Raw genomic sequence first — 18,579 nt, forward strand, 5'->3', positions numbered from 1 at the left:
TAACAAATCCATATTTCAAATGTAGAAAACTGCAGTTTTCTTTTGGAGACCATGCCAGAAATGCAAGCATATTGGAGGGCTTTTAAATCCCTTCTCTTTGTATTCTTTGCCTCACTAATTGTGTTGATTTTTTGGTTAGCAACGAAATTCCTAAAATTGTTGTTGTTGAAGTTTGTCATAGCTGATAGGTAGGGGAGGGTAGGCCATGAAAGTTTAACTTTGTAGCTGCATTTTTTTAAGCGCAGTAAACCATACCTGAAGTAAAACCCACCATATCTTAAAATCGTGCTGATTAAAAAAAGGTGTCACCACCACCACCACCAAAACGGACCAAAAGGTAAAAGCGTGCATCAAAGACTGTGGAAGGCAACCACTTGATATTAAGGGAATACAGCTTATGTGGTGAGTGTAAAAGCAGTCCACTAAAATCTTGAAAGGAAAGAACACTAAATAGTCTCATTGTACACATGCAGCAGATGATCAATTGCCTGTTTTTAAGGCAACATAAGAGACTTATTCTGTTACTGCTTTTGGCCTCAATCCGCCCTTTGATGGTATGTGCACAGTCTGGGCAAAAGCATGTGGGATATGTGCCAGGAGTGGAGCCCTCAACTACATTCAAATGGAAAATATCTTAAAAGGAACGAGGTGCCTTTAGGTTATCATAAAAATCTGCCTCTTCTACACCCTCTCTTCAAATGGGATGAATACCTGGTGGCTGCAGGTCCACTGCTTAAAAGTAGTGGTGGGAGCGTGTGGCTGCTCTGTTCAAAGGTGTCGCTTTGCTGCCATTCTTTGGCCTGGTATGCAGGAGTGATGAATCACACTTCTTCCAACTTCTCGACTACCCAGTCTAAGCTGAACAGCCAGGTAAAAACTAGTAAGCCCAGGTATAAGAGCTATCTTCGTGGTCCAATGCTATTTTTATAGTCATCTAATCCTTCCTATAGGATTAACACTTACGCTTTGAAAGGGAGGAGAGGAGAAGAAGGGCAGAGGGTCTCCAAGTGCCTTGGCAGTACTAGGTTCAGAACAACAACACTCTGAGCAGTGCTTCTTGTGTTTAATCCCACCTTTCAGGAAATGGACTTTTGCTAAATATAAATGATGCATTTCATTTTGCGCCAGAAAGGAGAACTGCTTAAGATATGAAATTTGTCTTCAGATGCTGACAGCATTGTTCTCCTGTGAGTAGTTTTTGAGCCTTCTTTGAAGTAAAAATTTCTGTCAGGGTTATCTGTTTAAGAACCTTGTGCTCAATCTCATCTGTGAGGTTATTTTTATACTCCTTACTTGTCATGAACAGTTCTTGGTTGGTTTTCTTTCATTTCAAAACTGTAGATGCATACATAATTTTAAACTGTTTCAAATAACTGAGAAAGTTATGCTGTTAAGAACATGGGGTTGTTATTTTTAGTAGTGATTACAACTGTGTATGACTTCAGAAATAGTAATGAAGTTACTGAATGGAGTTTTCGCAGTCATTTCAATGCAGTTGTTAAATTGAAGTATAAAAATAATTTGGCGATCTGATTTGGCTTATCTGATAAAAGGCTGATCAGTACAAGGGATTTTTTTGGGGTGATTAACCCTGAACGAGCAAATACATTTTAAACCTTCTGTTTAACCATTGTCTCATATAGTATTTAAGTATTTTTAAAATATTTAGCATGACCAAATTGTCACATTTCATTTTAGACCATTTGAGCACCCAGGAAGAGGGCATCAGTGGAAGAAATGCCTGCCTTTATGTGGTAGCAGGTGTGAATAATGAACGTACCTTTTCTTTAAGATAACAATAAAGGAATTATTTTCTCTCTTATGAGCTGCTACTACTGTACAAGCAAGTGTAATTAAAACCCAAAGCAACCCAAGTTTCTTTCTGACGCATTTGCAGCACTTTTGAAGAGAAGGAGAACAGAGTAGTCTCTGTTTCCATCTGAAAGTATTTATTACTTCAACCAGAAATGGGACTTACATTTTTCAATGTTCAGAAGAAAGTGTTTATTTTATTTGGTTCTTTTAAGCTGGTATTACTGTTCAGTAATATAAAAACAAACAAATAAAGAAAGACCTTTCAATCAAAGACCGTGTTCAAGCTGGGATCAGAGATTATTTAGCTGAACAGATAAAAAAATGGTAAAACCTCAAATGGAGGTAAAACCTCTATTTGACAATAAACATATATACTTATTTTTTGGTACATAATTAGTAAATAATTGTTGAATTAACTGTGGGAGGTGGTGTAATGTATTCAAACCTGCTTCTCTTAAAGCTCTGGATATCTTCCAGACATAGCCATGTACCTTCTTAAAAAAAAAAAGAAAACAACAACAACAAATAAACAAACAAAACCCCACCAAAATATATTGTAGTCTGTGTCAAAGAATGGTCTAAACAAGTATGTAGAGGGATAATTTTTAAATTATTATTGGCATTTGCTAGAACATGGAAGAATTGTTGAATCTATTAAAATACTAACCACTGGGAGATCATAAGCAACAAGCTGTTTTGGATTTTGGTGAGAGTAGAGTGAGGCTGAATTGAGTAGGACTGAGATAATGAGCAGATAGCAAACTATTGAATATATAATCCATAAAGCAGGCTAATTTGACTTCATAGCTTGCAGCTAAATGTGGTGATGCACATTATTCATCATTTAGAACTTGACGTTCCCCGAAAATGTAAAGCGACTTTTAAAATGTGATTTCACAGAGCTAAATGAAAGACAGGTTCAAAATGCATTAAACAATAAGGATGTGTAGCTGGAAGTCAGTGAGCTTCTTTTCAATGTAATAAATTCATATTATTATTTTTATTTAAGTAAATACCACATCAAGAGAAAAACAGTAATTCTCTGGTATGCTGAGCCAGTGTGCTCAGGCGGCTGATTTGGGGTGTGAAGAGTTGCTCTCTGGAGCTGCAGTATTTTTTCATTGACTGAACAGAAATCTGGCTGTCAACAGAAACAGGAGCAGGGGACTGCCACCTGCTGCAGGTACTTCCCAGCTCCTGGGACTGTGTGTGACCGTCCCCCAGCTGTATTCCATCAGTGTGCCGTGCCCTCCTGTTTCCTTTGCCTTGGTGCCTCACAGGGTGGTGGTGTCTGTGGCAGCAAGTGGTCTGGAGGGAGTCTTGCCACGAGCCTTCGTTGCTTCCCTGCTGCCATGTCCCCCACGGAGCAGACTGGTGCTGGCGTGGAGCAGGGAAAGCAGCCAAGCTCTGGCTTGTACAGGTGCTGCCACAGGGCTGTGGAGCAGGAGCCAGTGAAGCTCGCCTAGAACTTGCTGTCTGAGGCGTGGCAGCGGGGCCATGCTTCACGGTTGGAAAATGCCTTCCAAGTTCTGTGGAAAGCTTGTGTTTTCTTATAGGCCTTGTAACCACGCTTAAGTCAGGCACAGCTGTTGACTTCAGATGATGTCATCGGCGTGGCGCACTCGTTCCTGAATGCTCCCTCTGTCAGCTCGTGTTTACTGTGCCCTGAGTGACTCCTGGTTTGCTTCCATACCCAGTAGACTGAGCTTTTAATTTATTGCGTTTAAATTTTTTAGTAGGGATGTCATGGAACTGCACTGAATCAAGATGTCTCTGAAACCTTCTGAGCTCCTGCTTTTGTGGATGTTGTACTTCTCCTTCTGGTCCTGCAAGACCGGAGTTTCATCAGGCTTTAAATCTCAGCAGATTTTATACACACAGCATTTCTTTTGGGAGAACTGTCAGATTTTATTTTGAGACAGACTGATCAAAGATAAAATGAGTTTAGAATAATAATATTTACAAATACTGGAGTAAGAAGCATTTCATTTTATTGAGGCATACTCCAGAGAAAATGCCAAGTGACATAAATACTACAAGACTGCTATTCCATCGTTCAAAGGCCTATAAGAAAAAAACCTTTGTGAAAACACTCAGCGGGTTTTAATCAGAGGCTTTTACTCATGGTCTGAGATCAGACAGCCGTGTTCTCAGCTAACCTTGAGCAGTGTGGTAATGCAGGTGGGCTCTCTGCCTTTTTCCCTTTTTCCCCTGTAAGGAAAGATGAAATTTGGTCTTTATCAGACAGAAGTCCATCAAATACTTTAGCTAAACATACATACATACACACTGGAATGTTACCTTTCCTTTGGTTGTGCACAAGTAGGAAAGCTTCTTGCTGTGAGGATAACTGATAAACCCATTCTTTCTCTCTCTAGCTGCCCCAGCCAAACTGTGAAGACTTGAGACTAGTCTGGAAGCAGGAGTATTTACTTCTAAATTATTTGTAGGTGTGTTTTCAGAGCAGTAAAGTAATATCATTGTTAAACTCAGTCTAATGTGTTTAACATTCTTCTGCTGCCTCCAGTGAAATGCACTTAGCAGGAAGCACTGAGATGGTGCGTGTTTGTTTGTGCCTGTGTACAGTGATGGAGTGGAAAGTGTGGGAAGCTTTCTGTTAGAACTGACATACAAGGCACAGTGGTCAGTGCAGGCTGGGTGGTAAACACTGGCAATGCTTTTGGTTTAATGAAGCTGGAGAACATGAAGTGAGTGTATTCGAGTGTACTTGCACTTGAGACTTATTTTGGATGCCATGGTGTCAGATCAAAAGGGCTCTATCTAGAAAAACAGAGGTCTTTTTTTCCCTTCCTTCTTTGCATCGTCTTGGCGTTTTACTATTACTTACTTTAGTTACTGCAATGTTGTGGTGAAAGCTTAAAAAATTTTGTACTTTTATCAGCAGTTGTTCTTGATGTGTTTTTTGGCAGTATTCCTGATGCTAATGTTTGCTACAACAAATATTAACAAACAGTTAATAGCTTGAATGAATATTGCTTCCTGGTGGCTTAGGTCTCTCAGAATGTGAGAGAATGGGAATGTGTTGGGTAAAAACCTGTTCAGCAAGTTCTTGGAGAAGTGAGCTTGGCTCTTCCCTTCAGACTTTCAAAACCAGCAAGCATTGAAGGGTCACTGTGTCCTGCATCACCAGGGTGACGGTGCTGCTGTGGTGGCACATACATCCTGTGCTTTCCCTAGAAAAACGTCGTCGCTGATTTCTCTGGTGTAAGCCTGACTACAGGGTATTTGCTTTTCACAGATCGTATTAGAGAATGTTAGATAAATTACCTTTGGAAAGATGCTTCTTCTACCTAGGGTATTACCCTAGATGGAAGAAAGCCTATCTTTATTTTTGGTATCGCAGTGAAACAGAGACCAGACTGCATTATGGGAGGGGGTGGGATTGGGCAGCAGCACACTCTCAAGTAGGCTGTAGGTATGGGCACTGCCTGGAGATGCCAGGGCCGGGGCTCCGGCTCTGAGCCGGTCTGCCCACCTGTGATGGTTGTCTTTTCTTAACTTGGTTACTATTGTTCCATTTTACTCTGTTATTTACTGGGCTAAAAGGGAGGGGGCCAGTCTGTGGGTTGAGTGCAAGACCAGTAGTCCAGGATGTGATTGTTCTCTTGTAACAGCGGGGTTTGTGCAATTTAGTGGGTTATTATTTGTTCTGAAATGAATGTAGACCTGTGTTTCCGGGCCTCTTGAGTTAAAATAGGTGCATTTGTCCAAGGAACAAAAATATTTGATTTCAGTAATTGGCCTTTTTATACAGAGACGGGTTTTCACAGAAGACTTGCTGGTGAAATGTAATTTGTAGTATGTTCTGCAGGTGTAGATTTAATGGATGAGCTGATGAAAAGAATCCTTGCAATCAGCAAAGCAGTCGCTCTGGGAGCTAATATTGGCCTAGAACATCTGGTCTTTATAGAGGGAAGGCTTTCAGTGTGTTGGACTCCTCCAAATTACTTGCCAGCTCTGCCAGGGTAGCGCAGACAGGCCTGGAGCAGCCTCAGTGCCTCGCAGCGGGAAGCTTGGGATAAGCCCACAAGAAGTGAGAACCCAGGGCTTGAGCCTGTTGCGTATCAAGCAGTGCCCAGCAAACCCTCAGTCCTCGGTGTTTTGTAGGACAGGTCTGTCCTGGTTTCACTGTGTTGTACACAGATGTGCATGCACCACCTGACATCGTTGAAGGGCCACGGGATAAAATAAAAATTCACAGCGGAAATTAGCCTTGGTAGACATAAGAAAACTATATCCCAAGTGCTCCTCTTCTATTTCACAGTACTTTCCCCTCGAAAACTAAAAGTACACTAAAGATGGATTCAGAGCTGCCATCCATGGATGGATGGATATAGTCTTTAGCTTTAGAACGAGTGTAATTATTTTCAACTGCCTTGTGGGTATGGTTGTAATATCCACTGATTTTGTAAATGGTTTTGGCAGTGTTGTTTGCTGAATAATTTCTTAGCATAATAATTTTTCTGCCACTAATTAAAAGGATGTTTGTAACCGTAGGCTTTGTTTTCTTCTTTCAGCAAAGAGCTCCAGGGAAAGTTTTGCATGATGCTGTTTGCAACCACCTGAACCTTGTTGAAGGTGACTATTTTGGCCTTGAATTTCCAGATCATAAAAAGATGATGGTACGTAAAAGGATTCATTTTCAGCTGGTTTTCATCTGCATGCACACTGTATTCTCTCCTTCTGCACCTTACTTGTAAGATATATTTAATCCTCAGTCTTCAAAAGGGAAGGACTTTTTGAAAAAAGTTGGTCTTGCTTAGTGGATTTGAAGAAATGTTTTTAAAACCGGATTATTCCTGTCAGATTTCATCTGCATTGAAAATAATGGCTAATTCAGACACAAATTGGGAAAGTGTTTTGTTTTTCTAAGTTGCTGTACAGAAGCCAAAGGCTGGACTGTTACAGAGCCTCAAGTCTTGATTTAATAGTCCCGCCTGATTTGAAGTGCAGAAATAAACTTTTTCTGCTGATAGAAAAGTTGCGATGGTTGTGACAGTTTGTGAGAAAAATGATGGGTCAAGAAATGAGGTAGATCAAATATTACAAGGTTAACAAAAAGGAAAGCAAATCCAAGAACCCCCCAGAAACTGATGGGTGTCCTTTCTGGGGAGCTCTGTGGCACAGGCAGGTGTCCTGGTCCTGACACTCAGGAAAGTGACATCAGCTGCTGGCAACATTCAGGCATTGCAGTACCCATATCATGTACCAGAGAAACCCACGGGCTGATAACTTCTTAGTCTTTAATGACTTCCTTTTTGAAGCTGGTTTTATTTTAGACTTACTGTGTAACCTGCTGCACGTGTGCTAGTTATCTGGATTGCTTTGCCATACATCCAATGACATACATTGGATTTCGTGCCTGTTAGGTGAATTTTGCTCCAGTAGTCTGGATGACCTAAAAGATATTGGGCAATTGTTTAAAAAAAAAAAAAACAACAACAAAACTGTGTTCTTTCCATCTAGCTAAAATATGCATAAGGAACAATATTTCTTAATGAAATGAACAGTAGAATCTCTTGTCTGTCATGCCTTAGTACAGGCACAGACATTAGACAATAGACATTAAAACAATGCCAGTGGTCATAGTGTTCTAGGCTAACTATAATTAAACAGGATTTTTTTTTGTTTTTTTAATGGATGTTAATCTTTAGAAGGTATCTGCTTCACAGTGTGCTGCTGGAATTACATAAAACACAGTTCCCTAGAAGGGTTGGCATTCTGGCAGATACCCTTGGCTAGTGCTTGAGGTAACTTGAGAGCTTTGTGTAACTTTTCTAAGCTGTGCAGCTGTACACTGCCGTTGCAGCAGAGGGCCCATGTAGCTGTGTTGATAGTGACATTCTGGCATTATTGATGTCGTTATATAAAACTGAAACAAATCCTAACACCTTTTGTATATACAGTTACTTTTTAGTTTTCTAGAAAATAGAGAAGGACATTTGATCAACCTTTTCTACTTCACAGGTCATTAAGTTTTAAATAGATGACTGACTGCGTTTTGCTCAGAGACCTGAAGTAAACTAACAGTTTCAGTCTTGTGAAAACAAAGTGGTTTATTTGCTTGAGGCAGAACACAGGAGAGATTGAGGTGCTGCCACTGCCTGAGGCCCTCACAGTGGCAGGAATTTTACTGGCTGGAAGTATGTCCAGACAATCTTAGTGGGGATGCAGGGCTCTGATGAAGAGGAAGGTGGAGAAAACCCTTAAGCACAGTGCCAGTTCGACATGAAAGAAGATGCATACAGGCACTGAGCATGGTAACTCAGCTGGCCCCTACTCTTGCAAAAGGAGGTACTAGCCAAATATCTGAGAGCACCAGTCTGTGTTCATGCGGGTTGGTTCCAGTCTTCGCTTCTGAAAAATGGGGAGCTCCACAAACCTTGCCCATGTCTAGTCAGCTGTACCCCAAGAATGGTGAAAGTCAGTGGAATTAATGCCTTCAACCACCCGAAAGCAACTCACAGAAACTCTGAAGCAGAAGATTTGATTATGAGTTGTTTCAATGTGGAGCAGCACTCTGAGAGAATTATTTACACTTAAATTATTGTAACCAGTTTATATGATGCAATTGAGGTGAATATTCCCATGAGAGTTAAAATTTTCTGAGTTTCATAAAAGCCATAATGTACAACTCAAGCATTGTGCAAATAAAAAAAAAATCCTGCAGTTAATGGTATGTTTGAGAAGTAAAACACACGTGCATATTTTATATTCATATCAACTGAAGAGAATAAGTTGCTTTTCCAATGTAGAGTGCTATGTAAAAGGAAAAATAAATATTTAGAGCATATTTGTTTGGATGTAATCATATGCATGTGAAGTCATACATTCATAATTTGGTTGTGTTTATTTCAACATGCAAGGCTCCAGACCTCGTATCTGACATATTGACAATGGTATGTCAAATTGCCTGGCAGCTGTATACATTCAAGCATGCCATGCTTGGAGCAGACAAGATCTGCATGGGAGATTAATGTGGAGGGTCTGACTGCTCCACTTCCTGCTGGGACAAGGAGAGAAACGAGGCACTGTCGCCAAGCCTGGGGTTTCACAGAGTTTCATCACACTTGATGTCTGCCCCAATTCTCCAGCTGCTGAGATCTGGTCACCATCATGGAATGCCAGCCTTTGTTTAACAAATACATAATCTAGCCTTGTAGTTCTGGAGAAAAGGAAAAACGTTAATCTTAATTAAGTCCTCGCATTGGTTTTCCTTTCCAGTTTATAAACCAGTCTCAGACTGATGGTGTTTAGGTACAATGTGGGAGCTGCATGATGCAGAAGTTTCGATTGCTCGGGTTTGGCCGTAGTGGTGACGTTGTTTTGCCCCACCTTTCTCACTACACACATTCAGTACATGGATTTGCAGTATCCAGCAGTCTGTTCAAGGATGTTACAACTTGCTTGTAGGATGGCTGGGAAAGTAGAAAAAAGAATGGTGCACTTGTGTGCTCATGCTGTACAATAAACCACCTCTGGGGAGAAGAGAGGGTTTGGTGGGTTTTTTTTGGTGGGGATTTTTTGGCATCAAGTAAAATACATTATTCTCATAATCTTGTGAATTAGCTATTTCATATTCAAGATGTCTTTTCACCCTCTCATTAGACTTGGCGAAGTCCCTGACCTTTGTTACAGATTACGTACATGCAAACTTTCTGGAACAAAAGAGTTTTAAGTTATTCAAGTGTCAATTGTGTCAGGACCAGTTTAACACATGATAAAAACTGTATTGCTGTTCTCGGATAAGCAAGTTAGTTTAACCCCTGAAACAACAACAACAAAAAAACTTTCCTGGACTGAGAAACATAAGAATTCTATTGAGTAACATTAGTGCGTGGGAAAGGGCAGGGCTGTGAGGTCTTTGCTAATTGCAATCACTCGTATTAGTAAAGATAAAAATGGCAAATGGCATTGGAGCAGTTGCAGCAGTGGTACAGGCCTGCTCCTGTCTGGCTTCTTAGGTGATTTTGGGAAATGGATATTTTGAGTATGTTTCAGTCTCTGCGTAATCTAAAATTACTAAAGGTCAAAGAAGTAATAATTTTAATACATACTCTTTTTCTAGAGGAAGACTCAGTTAATTTGTTTTTTAACAGCTTTAATCTTTGTGATGGTTGTAGGGTGTTCTCCCACAAATTCCAGATGTCTCCAAGGGAGGCCCTGTGCAATTTATTGAGATAACAAAATATAAATCATGGGCATGGGTAGTTACCAGCTGAGGACTGTGAGCTGTCTCCTGTGAATCATCTGGCTTTTACCTTCTGCATGATTGTCCCTTGGCTTTCTGTGGCAGTTTGCCCCCAGCCTTTCTGACTTGAGTCTGCAGGATGGGGAGATAGGCTCTCGAAACTGTATTTCCACCCACTGCTTCACTTTTGAAAGCTGGAGGAAAGACCCACACACTGTCCTGAAAAATGGTTGTCAAGTGAACTACATGCAGAAGTTACACTGTCCCCAGTCAAGAATGCCTGGGCCTGAATTTCCCAGGTTCATAGAAAAGAGAAAATGTTCCATAACTGAAAAGTAAGCTTTCTCCCACCCGTGCCTTTTCCTGTTGTCTGCTTCACACCTGTGATCTGAGAGGACATTCCTCCTGCAGATGATGGGAGGGAGGCTCCTTCATCTCCATGGAGCCCAGCAACAGAGCTCCACAATTATGCCCAGATCTCATACTGGCATTCCTGTTGGGTCCCCCATACTACTAGGCTGCTGCCATCTCATTTCTCCATGTGTCCAGCATTCCCAGCCTCAAAGGCAAGCACCAGCTCCAGTCACTTCCCTATCTCAATATTACTCAGGGTTTGGAACTCAATGACAATATAGGACCGTCTTTTCCTAAACTCTTAATTTCGATTGTTCTTTACACAAAAATAATGGTTCCTGACCACATGTGCTTGATTGTTGATATCTGGGATAAGTGTGGGGGGGTTTCATCACTGTTTCTCAGGTCTCTGGATCTCTACTGCTTTGAAAGCTATGCCCATTCACAGTACTCTTTCCTGAGCATCTCTCAGAACTTGGGGGAAGATCCACACATAGCTGAGAAAAGCATAATGACCACACTGGAAAAAATAAATAGGTAACGGATAATCTAGGAATTGCAATTAAAGATGCGCCTCTGGTCGTTTGTTTAGAGGTGATAACACCACCTTCTTTTGTTTTCAGGTGTGGCTCGATCTTTTGAAGCCTGTTATGAAACAGATTAGAAGTAAGTACTTCCTTATTGACATTTCCTTCCTCAGTCTGAGAGTACTTGAATAAATTACAACTCTATCAGTTGCAATCTTTGTCTTCTCAACCTTCTGCACTAAGTTTTGTTGGAATTACTTTTTACTTCTGGCCCATCCTTAAAAGATGTACCTGTGAAGTTATGTCACACGAGCATATGAACGGGCTGACCGCACGCAGTGGGAGGCTGGGGTTCAGTCAGCCACTGGAAGAGGCACTGGTGGCAGTGGAGGAAACAATTGTGTAGAGAAAAAGAGTGCAGTAAAAGAAGGACTAAAGGAACATACATTGCTGACTGGTAGTAGCAGGAATCAGAATATAAGAAAAAGAACCGGAAGACTTTATTACTGGCAGGAGGAGCTGGCAGATGTATTACAGCTGTGTGGACATTGCTGCAGAACCTGTAACTTATGGAGTCCAAGTGGAGGAAACTTTGGATAGGGGAAGCTACAGCGGGTGGTAGGAAAGAACAGGAAATTGAAAATAGCCACCAGCTCTGGAAAGAGTTGGAGTGAACAGGAAAGGTTCTAATTATTTTGTTTCGCTGTCAAATATCAGCCAAGTTTTTAATTCAATTGAGCTTTGCCATTGAGATTTTTCTAGGTGCTTTTCTGGTCATATTAGTCTGAGTGGATGCTCTGGCAGCTCTCCCTCTCACAAGACAGGGATGCATTGGTATTTCAGTCACTGGTCATACTTGCAAGAATTGGAACAAATGTGCTGTTCTTAAAAAAGGAACAGTAATTTGCTTGTGGATTTAAAAATTAGAGTGTATTTTAGCTCCCTCCTATTCTGAAGCAAGGAAAGTAGATACACATATATTTTATTGGATCAACTGATGTAAATGCTAAAAACGTACTTGGTTTTGACAGAGTAGCCCTTGACCAAGTTACTTTTATTGTGTGTAAATTTTATAAAGCAGTCTCCAAATATCCTGCATACTAACAAAGGACAAGAGGTTAGCAAGTCTGTATGCACTGCAGGTTACATCAATCGTCCCTTGTACATCACTGTGCATATTTGGCCAGCATGTTATCGATGTTTGTTAACTTCCTTTGACATTTTCCCTAGGACCGAAGCACGTTGTTGTAAAGTTTGTGGTAAAATTCTTCCCACCTGACCACGCTCAGCTGCAGGAGGAACTGACAAGGTTAGTAGCTGTAGGACTATTTTTTCTTGTTAAATCTCTGATGGACAGAGGGGAGACCGTGGAATTTAAGATGACTGTGTGAGGATCGATGACTGCCTCTTACTTTTAGCTTGGAGTTATTTGTTCCAGCCTTGAATTCATTTGAAAAAATAGGCCCTAAGATTCAACTGCAGTCTGTGCTGAGAGGTTCTGCAAAGTGCAGGACTCCTTTGCATCCTTGAATATGGAGTCCTGGGAGAGCTTTGCCATCCCTAAGAGAAGTCAGTTTGGCAGCAGAGCTCTCTGTTTGGCACATTGGAGTCATGTATCGGCGCCCTGGGGTACCCCTCTGCCAAGGGACATGTGTGACTCTGCACCCTCATTTGGGAGAGAGCTGTTGAGTGTGAATTGCTGATTTGCAGCAGCATTGGACCCTGTCTGTATAGGCAACACAAATGCCACAGGTTTGCACAGGTGGAAGTGTGACTTGGGAGATGGAGAAATACAAAGGATGAGGAATAAAAAGAAAAATAAGAAGGTAGAGAAAGATGCACACATGCAGACAGAGTACCTTCATACTAATGTTTAAATGCTTTTCAATACATTTCAAAAACTTCTTTAAGCTTTGAATTTCACACTGTACTGGCACAAAAATTCCTGTTTCTCTTGAGTAAATATGTGTATGAGGGGCCTGTTAAGATTCTTTCTCACTAGCAGGTCCTTCATTTATAGTCAGAAACATTGTTTTGTTGCGGTATTTCTTCACTGCAACTTTTCACTCTTTTTCTAGTCTACAGTATTATTAGCTTTTAATAACATGTTTCCATTCTGATTCAGGATTTTCACTGTTAGTTTTTATTTTCAATCTTCTCAAAAGACGAAGTCCTCTTTTGCAAAGAGCTCTGGTGTCCTTATGGCTTGTGTTATAAAGAACAAGTCTACTTTTGTGATATTCACTGTTTATCTTTGTCATGTTTTATTTTAGCAATAGAGCATTGGAATTGAAAAAAAAATAAATTACTGATGTCGCCTGATGGCCTGGAAAGAGAAAAGTAGAAATGTGGGGTAGGAAGAAGGAGTATTTACTTGGTAAAGACTAACGAATAAAAGAAGGAGTAAAAAGAATAAAGGGATGAATGAAAACTTGCAACATTAATGAAACAATTCTGTTTCTGAATAGATATTCCGTATATCTATTTCTTAGTATGTGAACTGAAAATTAATTTTTGGTGATCTCTCTCTGTACCTGGAGATGTGTTTCTTAATTCTAATGATTTTTTTTTTTTTTTTGATAGATTTTAAATACGTATGCTAAGGGACTTGAATATATATACACAGCAGTGTGTAGGATGTGAAAGAATATCCATGGGGAACTGCTTCATCACTTAAAGAAAAAAAGACTATAGCATTTTTGTCCTATGTTCCTCTACCAGGCTGAATTTTGTGTGGTAGATAGGTGTCTGCAGCTTTCAAAAGTATGTTATGTGGATCTGCTGTATTATTTCAGTATGTACACACACAGTATTTTCCCATACTCCTCAAATCAGCTTGCCCTTTTCATTTAGTGTACCTACATCTTCTCATTCAGAAACTCACTGTTCAAATGAGAGCTTTTCTCTAAACCTGTTAAAATCAAGTCTTATTAAAATTATTGAGATCCTAGTATGAGTTCTCCAGAGGAGCTGCAGTCTTTGGAAGGCTTGTTAAAATGTGTCTCACTACTTCAGGTTTCATACCAGCTGTAGGAAAAATGCCCATTGCTAGCTCTTTTTTTTTATTGTTGTTTTGAAGGGAAGAATTGGATACTAAGTTGAACTAAGCCGTTTCTGTTGAAGCTAAAAGAAATTTAAATTATGAAATAATGTCTTGGACTTCTGTTGTCTCTTCATTTAAACTGGCGGTGTAGAATTGCTCTGCATGGCTGAAATTATTTTGGCAATGTTAGAAAGGGCTGGTACATGGACAGTGCAGATATTAGGACCACAAAGTTATCAGAGCTAGCCAGAGTTGTTTGATCAAGATTTTGTGCCTCATTCCCAATTGAGTGTCAAGGTTAGAGTTCACTTTGTATTCTACAAGAACCAGCTGATAACTCTAAATCACTGGTTTATCTGTCATTTCTTCGTGGTTAGAAGCAGCTGCATTATCTCTAGCTGAGTACTTAATTGCTGTCACATTTGCTAGCACTGTCATGTCTGGTTGCTCTGGTTCCAAACGGAGGGACAAAGAGAGAAAAAGAGATATCTTGCTTCTTCAAAGCAGCCACAGCCACCATGTACAGCTCTAATGGCAGTAATACAGTATCTGCTATGTTTTATTTACCCTCTGAACTTAGGTAATTCAGATCACTTCTGTAGATTCCAAAATGTGAAGGGAATGTGCAGTCAAAGCCAGAGTTGGGATACTTTTCCCTCTTTCCCTCCTGCTTTGTGTAAGTCTTTGTTCACTTTTGTTTTGCAGGTACCTATTTGCATTGCAAGTGAAGCAGGACCTGGCACAGGGAAGGCTAACATGCAATGATACCAGCACTGCCCTCCTAATCTCACATATAGTACAGTGTGAGTTCCCTCTTTTCTTCTTTCCAGACAGATAAACAGGATGATTGGTTGGACATGCTTTGCAGGGTTACCTGTTAGTAGCTGCTGTAGGGACAGGTTTAAGCCATATGGACAATTTATTGTGGTTCTGTATAATGGCATTCAGATACAGATCATTTACTATTTCAAATAAAGAAGAGTTTCTGGTCACTGGATTTGAATTTTCAAGGCATTTGATAGGCTGCCAAAGACCATTTAAAAAGTAGACTTTGTGGGCAGTGGCAAACGTTGAATTCTGCTGAAATCCTGTTTTATTATACTTTGTACCATGTCAGTGGGGTGTTCAAATTCCTGGAGATCCGTGTGCTGTCTAGAGAATGTAGTAAATAAACATGCTTAGAATGCCAGACTAAATCACAGTCCTAAGAGGAAACTGATAGGGAAGAAAAGAAAACAATAGATTTTAAGCCCTCCCTCCCCCCACCCCCAACTTTTTTTTTTTTTTTTAATTGCAAAGTATGCACAAAAACACTGTCCAGTGGAATCATACATTAATTTTGTTCATGACATCAAAGCTGCTTTTAGCTTCCACATCACTCAAAAGACAGTGTGTTTTCCCTTTCAAGACTTTATGGATACTCATCTTGAGAATAACATTCGGAAAAACCACTTAGCAGCAAGTATAATGGTTGTGATAGACATTGTTTTGCATGGTCCTTGTACAATTCCACATTTTGTACTTCCATTGTAATGCTGTTGGATGGACATTACAGTCAACAAAGACATTTGGAAGCTCTTTGGAGGTAAGCAGATAAATCTCATGATTCTTTGTCATAGTCTGTTAGAGAGTTAGGGCGGTTTCTCATCAATTGCTGTTGGAGAGGCAGGTATTTCATGGTTCTGTTTGCTATGGTCATCATTGACCAGTGTGGCTGATTAGCAGTAAGATGCTGTGAAATTCTGTAGTCCTCATACCATTTTAAAATTGAGTATTTTGGCAGCACAGACTTAAAAAAATAAAATCCTTGACTAGTGAGGTCTTTGTCTCTTTTTTTTTTTTCTGTTAAAGTGTCCAGCAATCCAGCTCTATTTCTTTTCTCGGTTAAGCTAGTTCTAACTTCCTTTTATCTCAGGCAATAAAAAAAAATCTTGATCATTTGGTGAAATTGAGTCTCATTTGCTAAACTGCATTCTACGAGGCTGAGTTTTCCTACTAAATGTCTGTGCACCAAAGAAAGATGTTGAGGAGTGGACACCCTAATGCATGCATCTCTCTTCATTTGAGCTATTGCTTTATGATGTTTGCTAGAAACCTCTGCTAGAAGTTTGCAATTGTCCTTTTTATTTGTCCATCTTATGTCTCATGAACGTTTTTTCTGTGAAAATTTTCCCTGGTAAGAGTCTACAGCTGTATCTTACCTGCATGGCTGTCTTTATTTATTTTGCCTCTAGCTTGTTTTTCAATAGCAAAAGAAATATTATGTATTTCTCTGCAATAAAAATCAGAGTAAACAGATGATAAGAGTAATGGTATCAAAAGGGAAATATTGAGAATGCAGGTTAGTTATTGTATGTATTACTAATGCTGTGCCAATGAGTGGTTTCCATGGGGAATATCTGATTCCAGGAGGCCTATATATTATGTATGCAAGCTCATGTCAATGTTATAGACTGTTACTTATCATGAAATGACAATATGACAGCAAATAGGTTTCTGCTAAATTAGCATGGATATTACAGAATGAAATTTTTTATTTGAAACATTCAATTTAAAACTACCTTAAAAGGATTGTAAAAAGTGCCAGAAGTGAGAGGACACTTGGATTCTGCAAACAATGCACTACAGTGAGTGTGTGAAGTATGAGAATGGGCTGCTCATGAGCCAGAGTGTGCCCAGGTTTCCAAGAAGGCCAGTGTCATCCTAGCCTGTATCAAGAATAGTGTGGCCTGCAGGTGCAGGGCTGTGATTGTCTGTCCCCCTGTGCTCAGCATTGGTGAGGCCACACCTCAAATCCTGTGTCCAGTCTTGTGTCCCTCAGAAAGACACTCAGGTGCTAGAGTGTGTCCAGAGAAGGGCAAGGAAGCTGGGGGACGTTCTGGAGCAAGGGTCTTACTATGAGCATCTGAGGGAGCTGAGGTTGTTTAGCCTGCAGAAAAGGACGATTGGGGGAACCTTATCACTCTGCACAACTGCCTGACGGGAGGTTGTAGCCAGGTGGGGGTCAGCCTCTTCTCCCAGGTAACAAGTGGCAGGACAAGAGGAAGTGGCCTCAAGTTGTACCAGGGAAGGTTGAGATTGGATTGTAGGAAAAATTTCGTCATGGGAATAAGAAATTCAAGCATTGGAATTGGCTTCCCCAGAAAGTGGTAGAGTCACCATCCCTGGAGGTATTTAAAAGCTGTGTAGGTGTGGCACTCAGGGACATGGTTACTGGTGGACCTGGCAGTGCCAGATTAGCAGCTGGACTTGATGATCTTAGAGGTCTTTTCCAAATGAAACAATGCTATAATTCTGTCATAAGAAGAAAAGAGCTGAAATACAAAGCATTAGACGTATCAGAAGTGCCAATGCAGACAGAATACAGCGTGGTGTATTGCACTTGCAAGGTAAGAGAAAAACCATCAGCAGTGTAAATAAGTCTTTGGCTAAATCACACGATAAGATTTTAAATAATAGTTACACGTGAGGTTGACAATGTTGACAACATAACTCCCTCTCATTCTCAATGGAGTGCTACTAGAAAGTCATTTAAGTTGGAAAAGGAGGGCAAGGCGGTAAGTAAAAGCTTGTGGAGTACGAGGTCAGAGAGAACAAATTCAGAAGTAACTTGAAAGCCAGGAAGACAATTTTGATAATGGATTAGCAGTTAAAAAATGCTGAGAACATTTTAGAAATCATGTAGAGGTGAAGAAAGTGTCTTCTCTACTGTTGACTGAGTAAAGCCATACAGGAAGTGTGTTAAGCTCGTCTGTGTACAGACATAAAGGTTTTGAACTGCATTTTGAAGAATCAGGCCCATGTTTGTTTGAGGTGTTGCAAACTTTGGTGTGTTTATGGCTTCGTTAAAGAACAGAAACTTGCCCTTTATTTGAGGTAGGATTAAAAACATACCTTAAAGATTTTTGAGTCTGGGATGAGTAAAACTGGAAGCAGAGAGCTGTTTCTGAGACGGGGACAAACGGGGCAGTTTTAAAAAGGGAAATTCTCAAAGGTTATGTAGTATTTCTTCCGTTTTAAGGAATGATTGAGAGCAGATGGGGTGAATGAGGGGGTGTAAATCAGACAGTTTTAGTTTTCAGCTCTTTTCCACTTCTGACCTTCAAAGTAAAAAAAAGTCATCATGTGTCTGCAGGCAGTTTGGGTCAAAAAAGCTACTGCTCTGTCATTCACAGATGCTTTGGTTCCTTATTTTCAGTGCCAACACCAGGCTGCTGTTTCCCCTGTGCATTTAAGGTACATCTGATCCCAGTTTGTGAGAAGTACAGTGTTTTAAAAGTGACCAGAAACCTTTCCTTTTTCTGAACAGACTTAGTTTGAACAGAACTGGATCGAGGCTTCATGTGCATGGGCAGAACTGAGACGAGGATTAAGCAGGTGTATGTGAGCATGGGTCTGTCATATCCTGGGTCAGCTGCGCAAAAACGTGTCTGACTGCAACCTGCATTTAATTTGAGGGCACTGTATTTTAATTTCCCTGACGTTACCAAGGTAGCAGCCTTTGTTGCAGTGATATTGCTGTTATTCCATCGGGTTTGCAGGCAGAAGCTGCTATGCCTGTTCGGTGAAAAAACTAACAGCAAGATTTTCAGAGACATTCCGAGAATAGCAGGCAACAAGATAGTAAT

General features: G+C 40.4%; 1 protein-coding gene across 8 annotated transcripts in view; it reads left to right on the forward strand.

The window, feature by feature from the left end:
* FARP1 (FERM, ARH/RhoGEF and pleckstrin domain protein 1) overlaps positions 1-18,579 on the forward strand; it is a 203,696-nt gene that overhangs the window by 128,403 nt on the left and 56,714 nt on the right. For all 8 annotated transcript variants that reach the window (XM_040057281.2, XM_040057286.2, XM_040057284.2 and 5 more), the window contains 4 exons: positions 6,354-6,458; positions 11,005-11,047; positions 12,139-12,217; positions 14,657-14,754. In XM_040057281.2, coding sequence (XP_039913215.1) covers positions 6,354-6,458; positions 11,005-11,047; positions 12,139-12,217; positions 14,657-14,754 — 325 coding nt within the window. The remainder of the gene's footprint in view (positions 1-6,353; positions 6,459-11,004; positions 11,048-12,138; positions 12,218-14,656; positions 14,755-18,579) is intronic.

The sequence above is a fragment of the Hirundo rustica genome, chromosome 2, assembly GCF_015227805.2.
Source record: "Hirundo rustica isolate bHirRus1 chromosome 2, bHirRus1.pri.v3, whole genome shotgun sequence".
Classification (NCBI taxonomy): domain Eukaryota; kingdom Metazoa; phylum Chordata; class Aves; order Passeriformes; family Hirundinidae; genus Hirundo; species Hirundo rustica.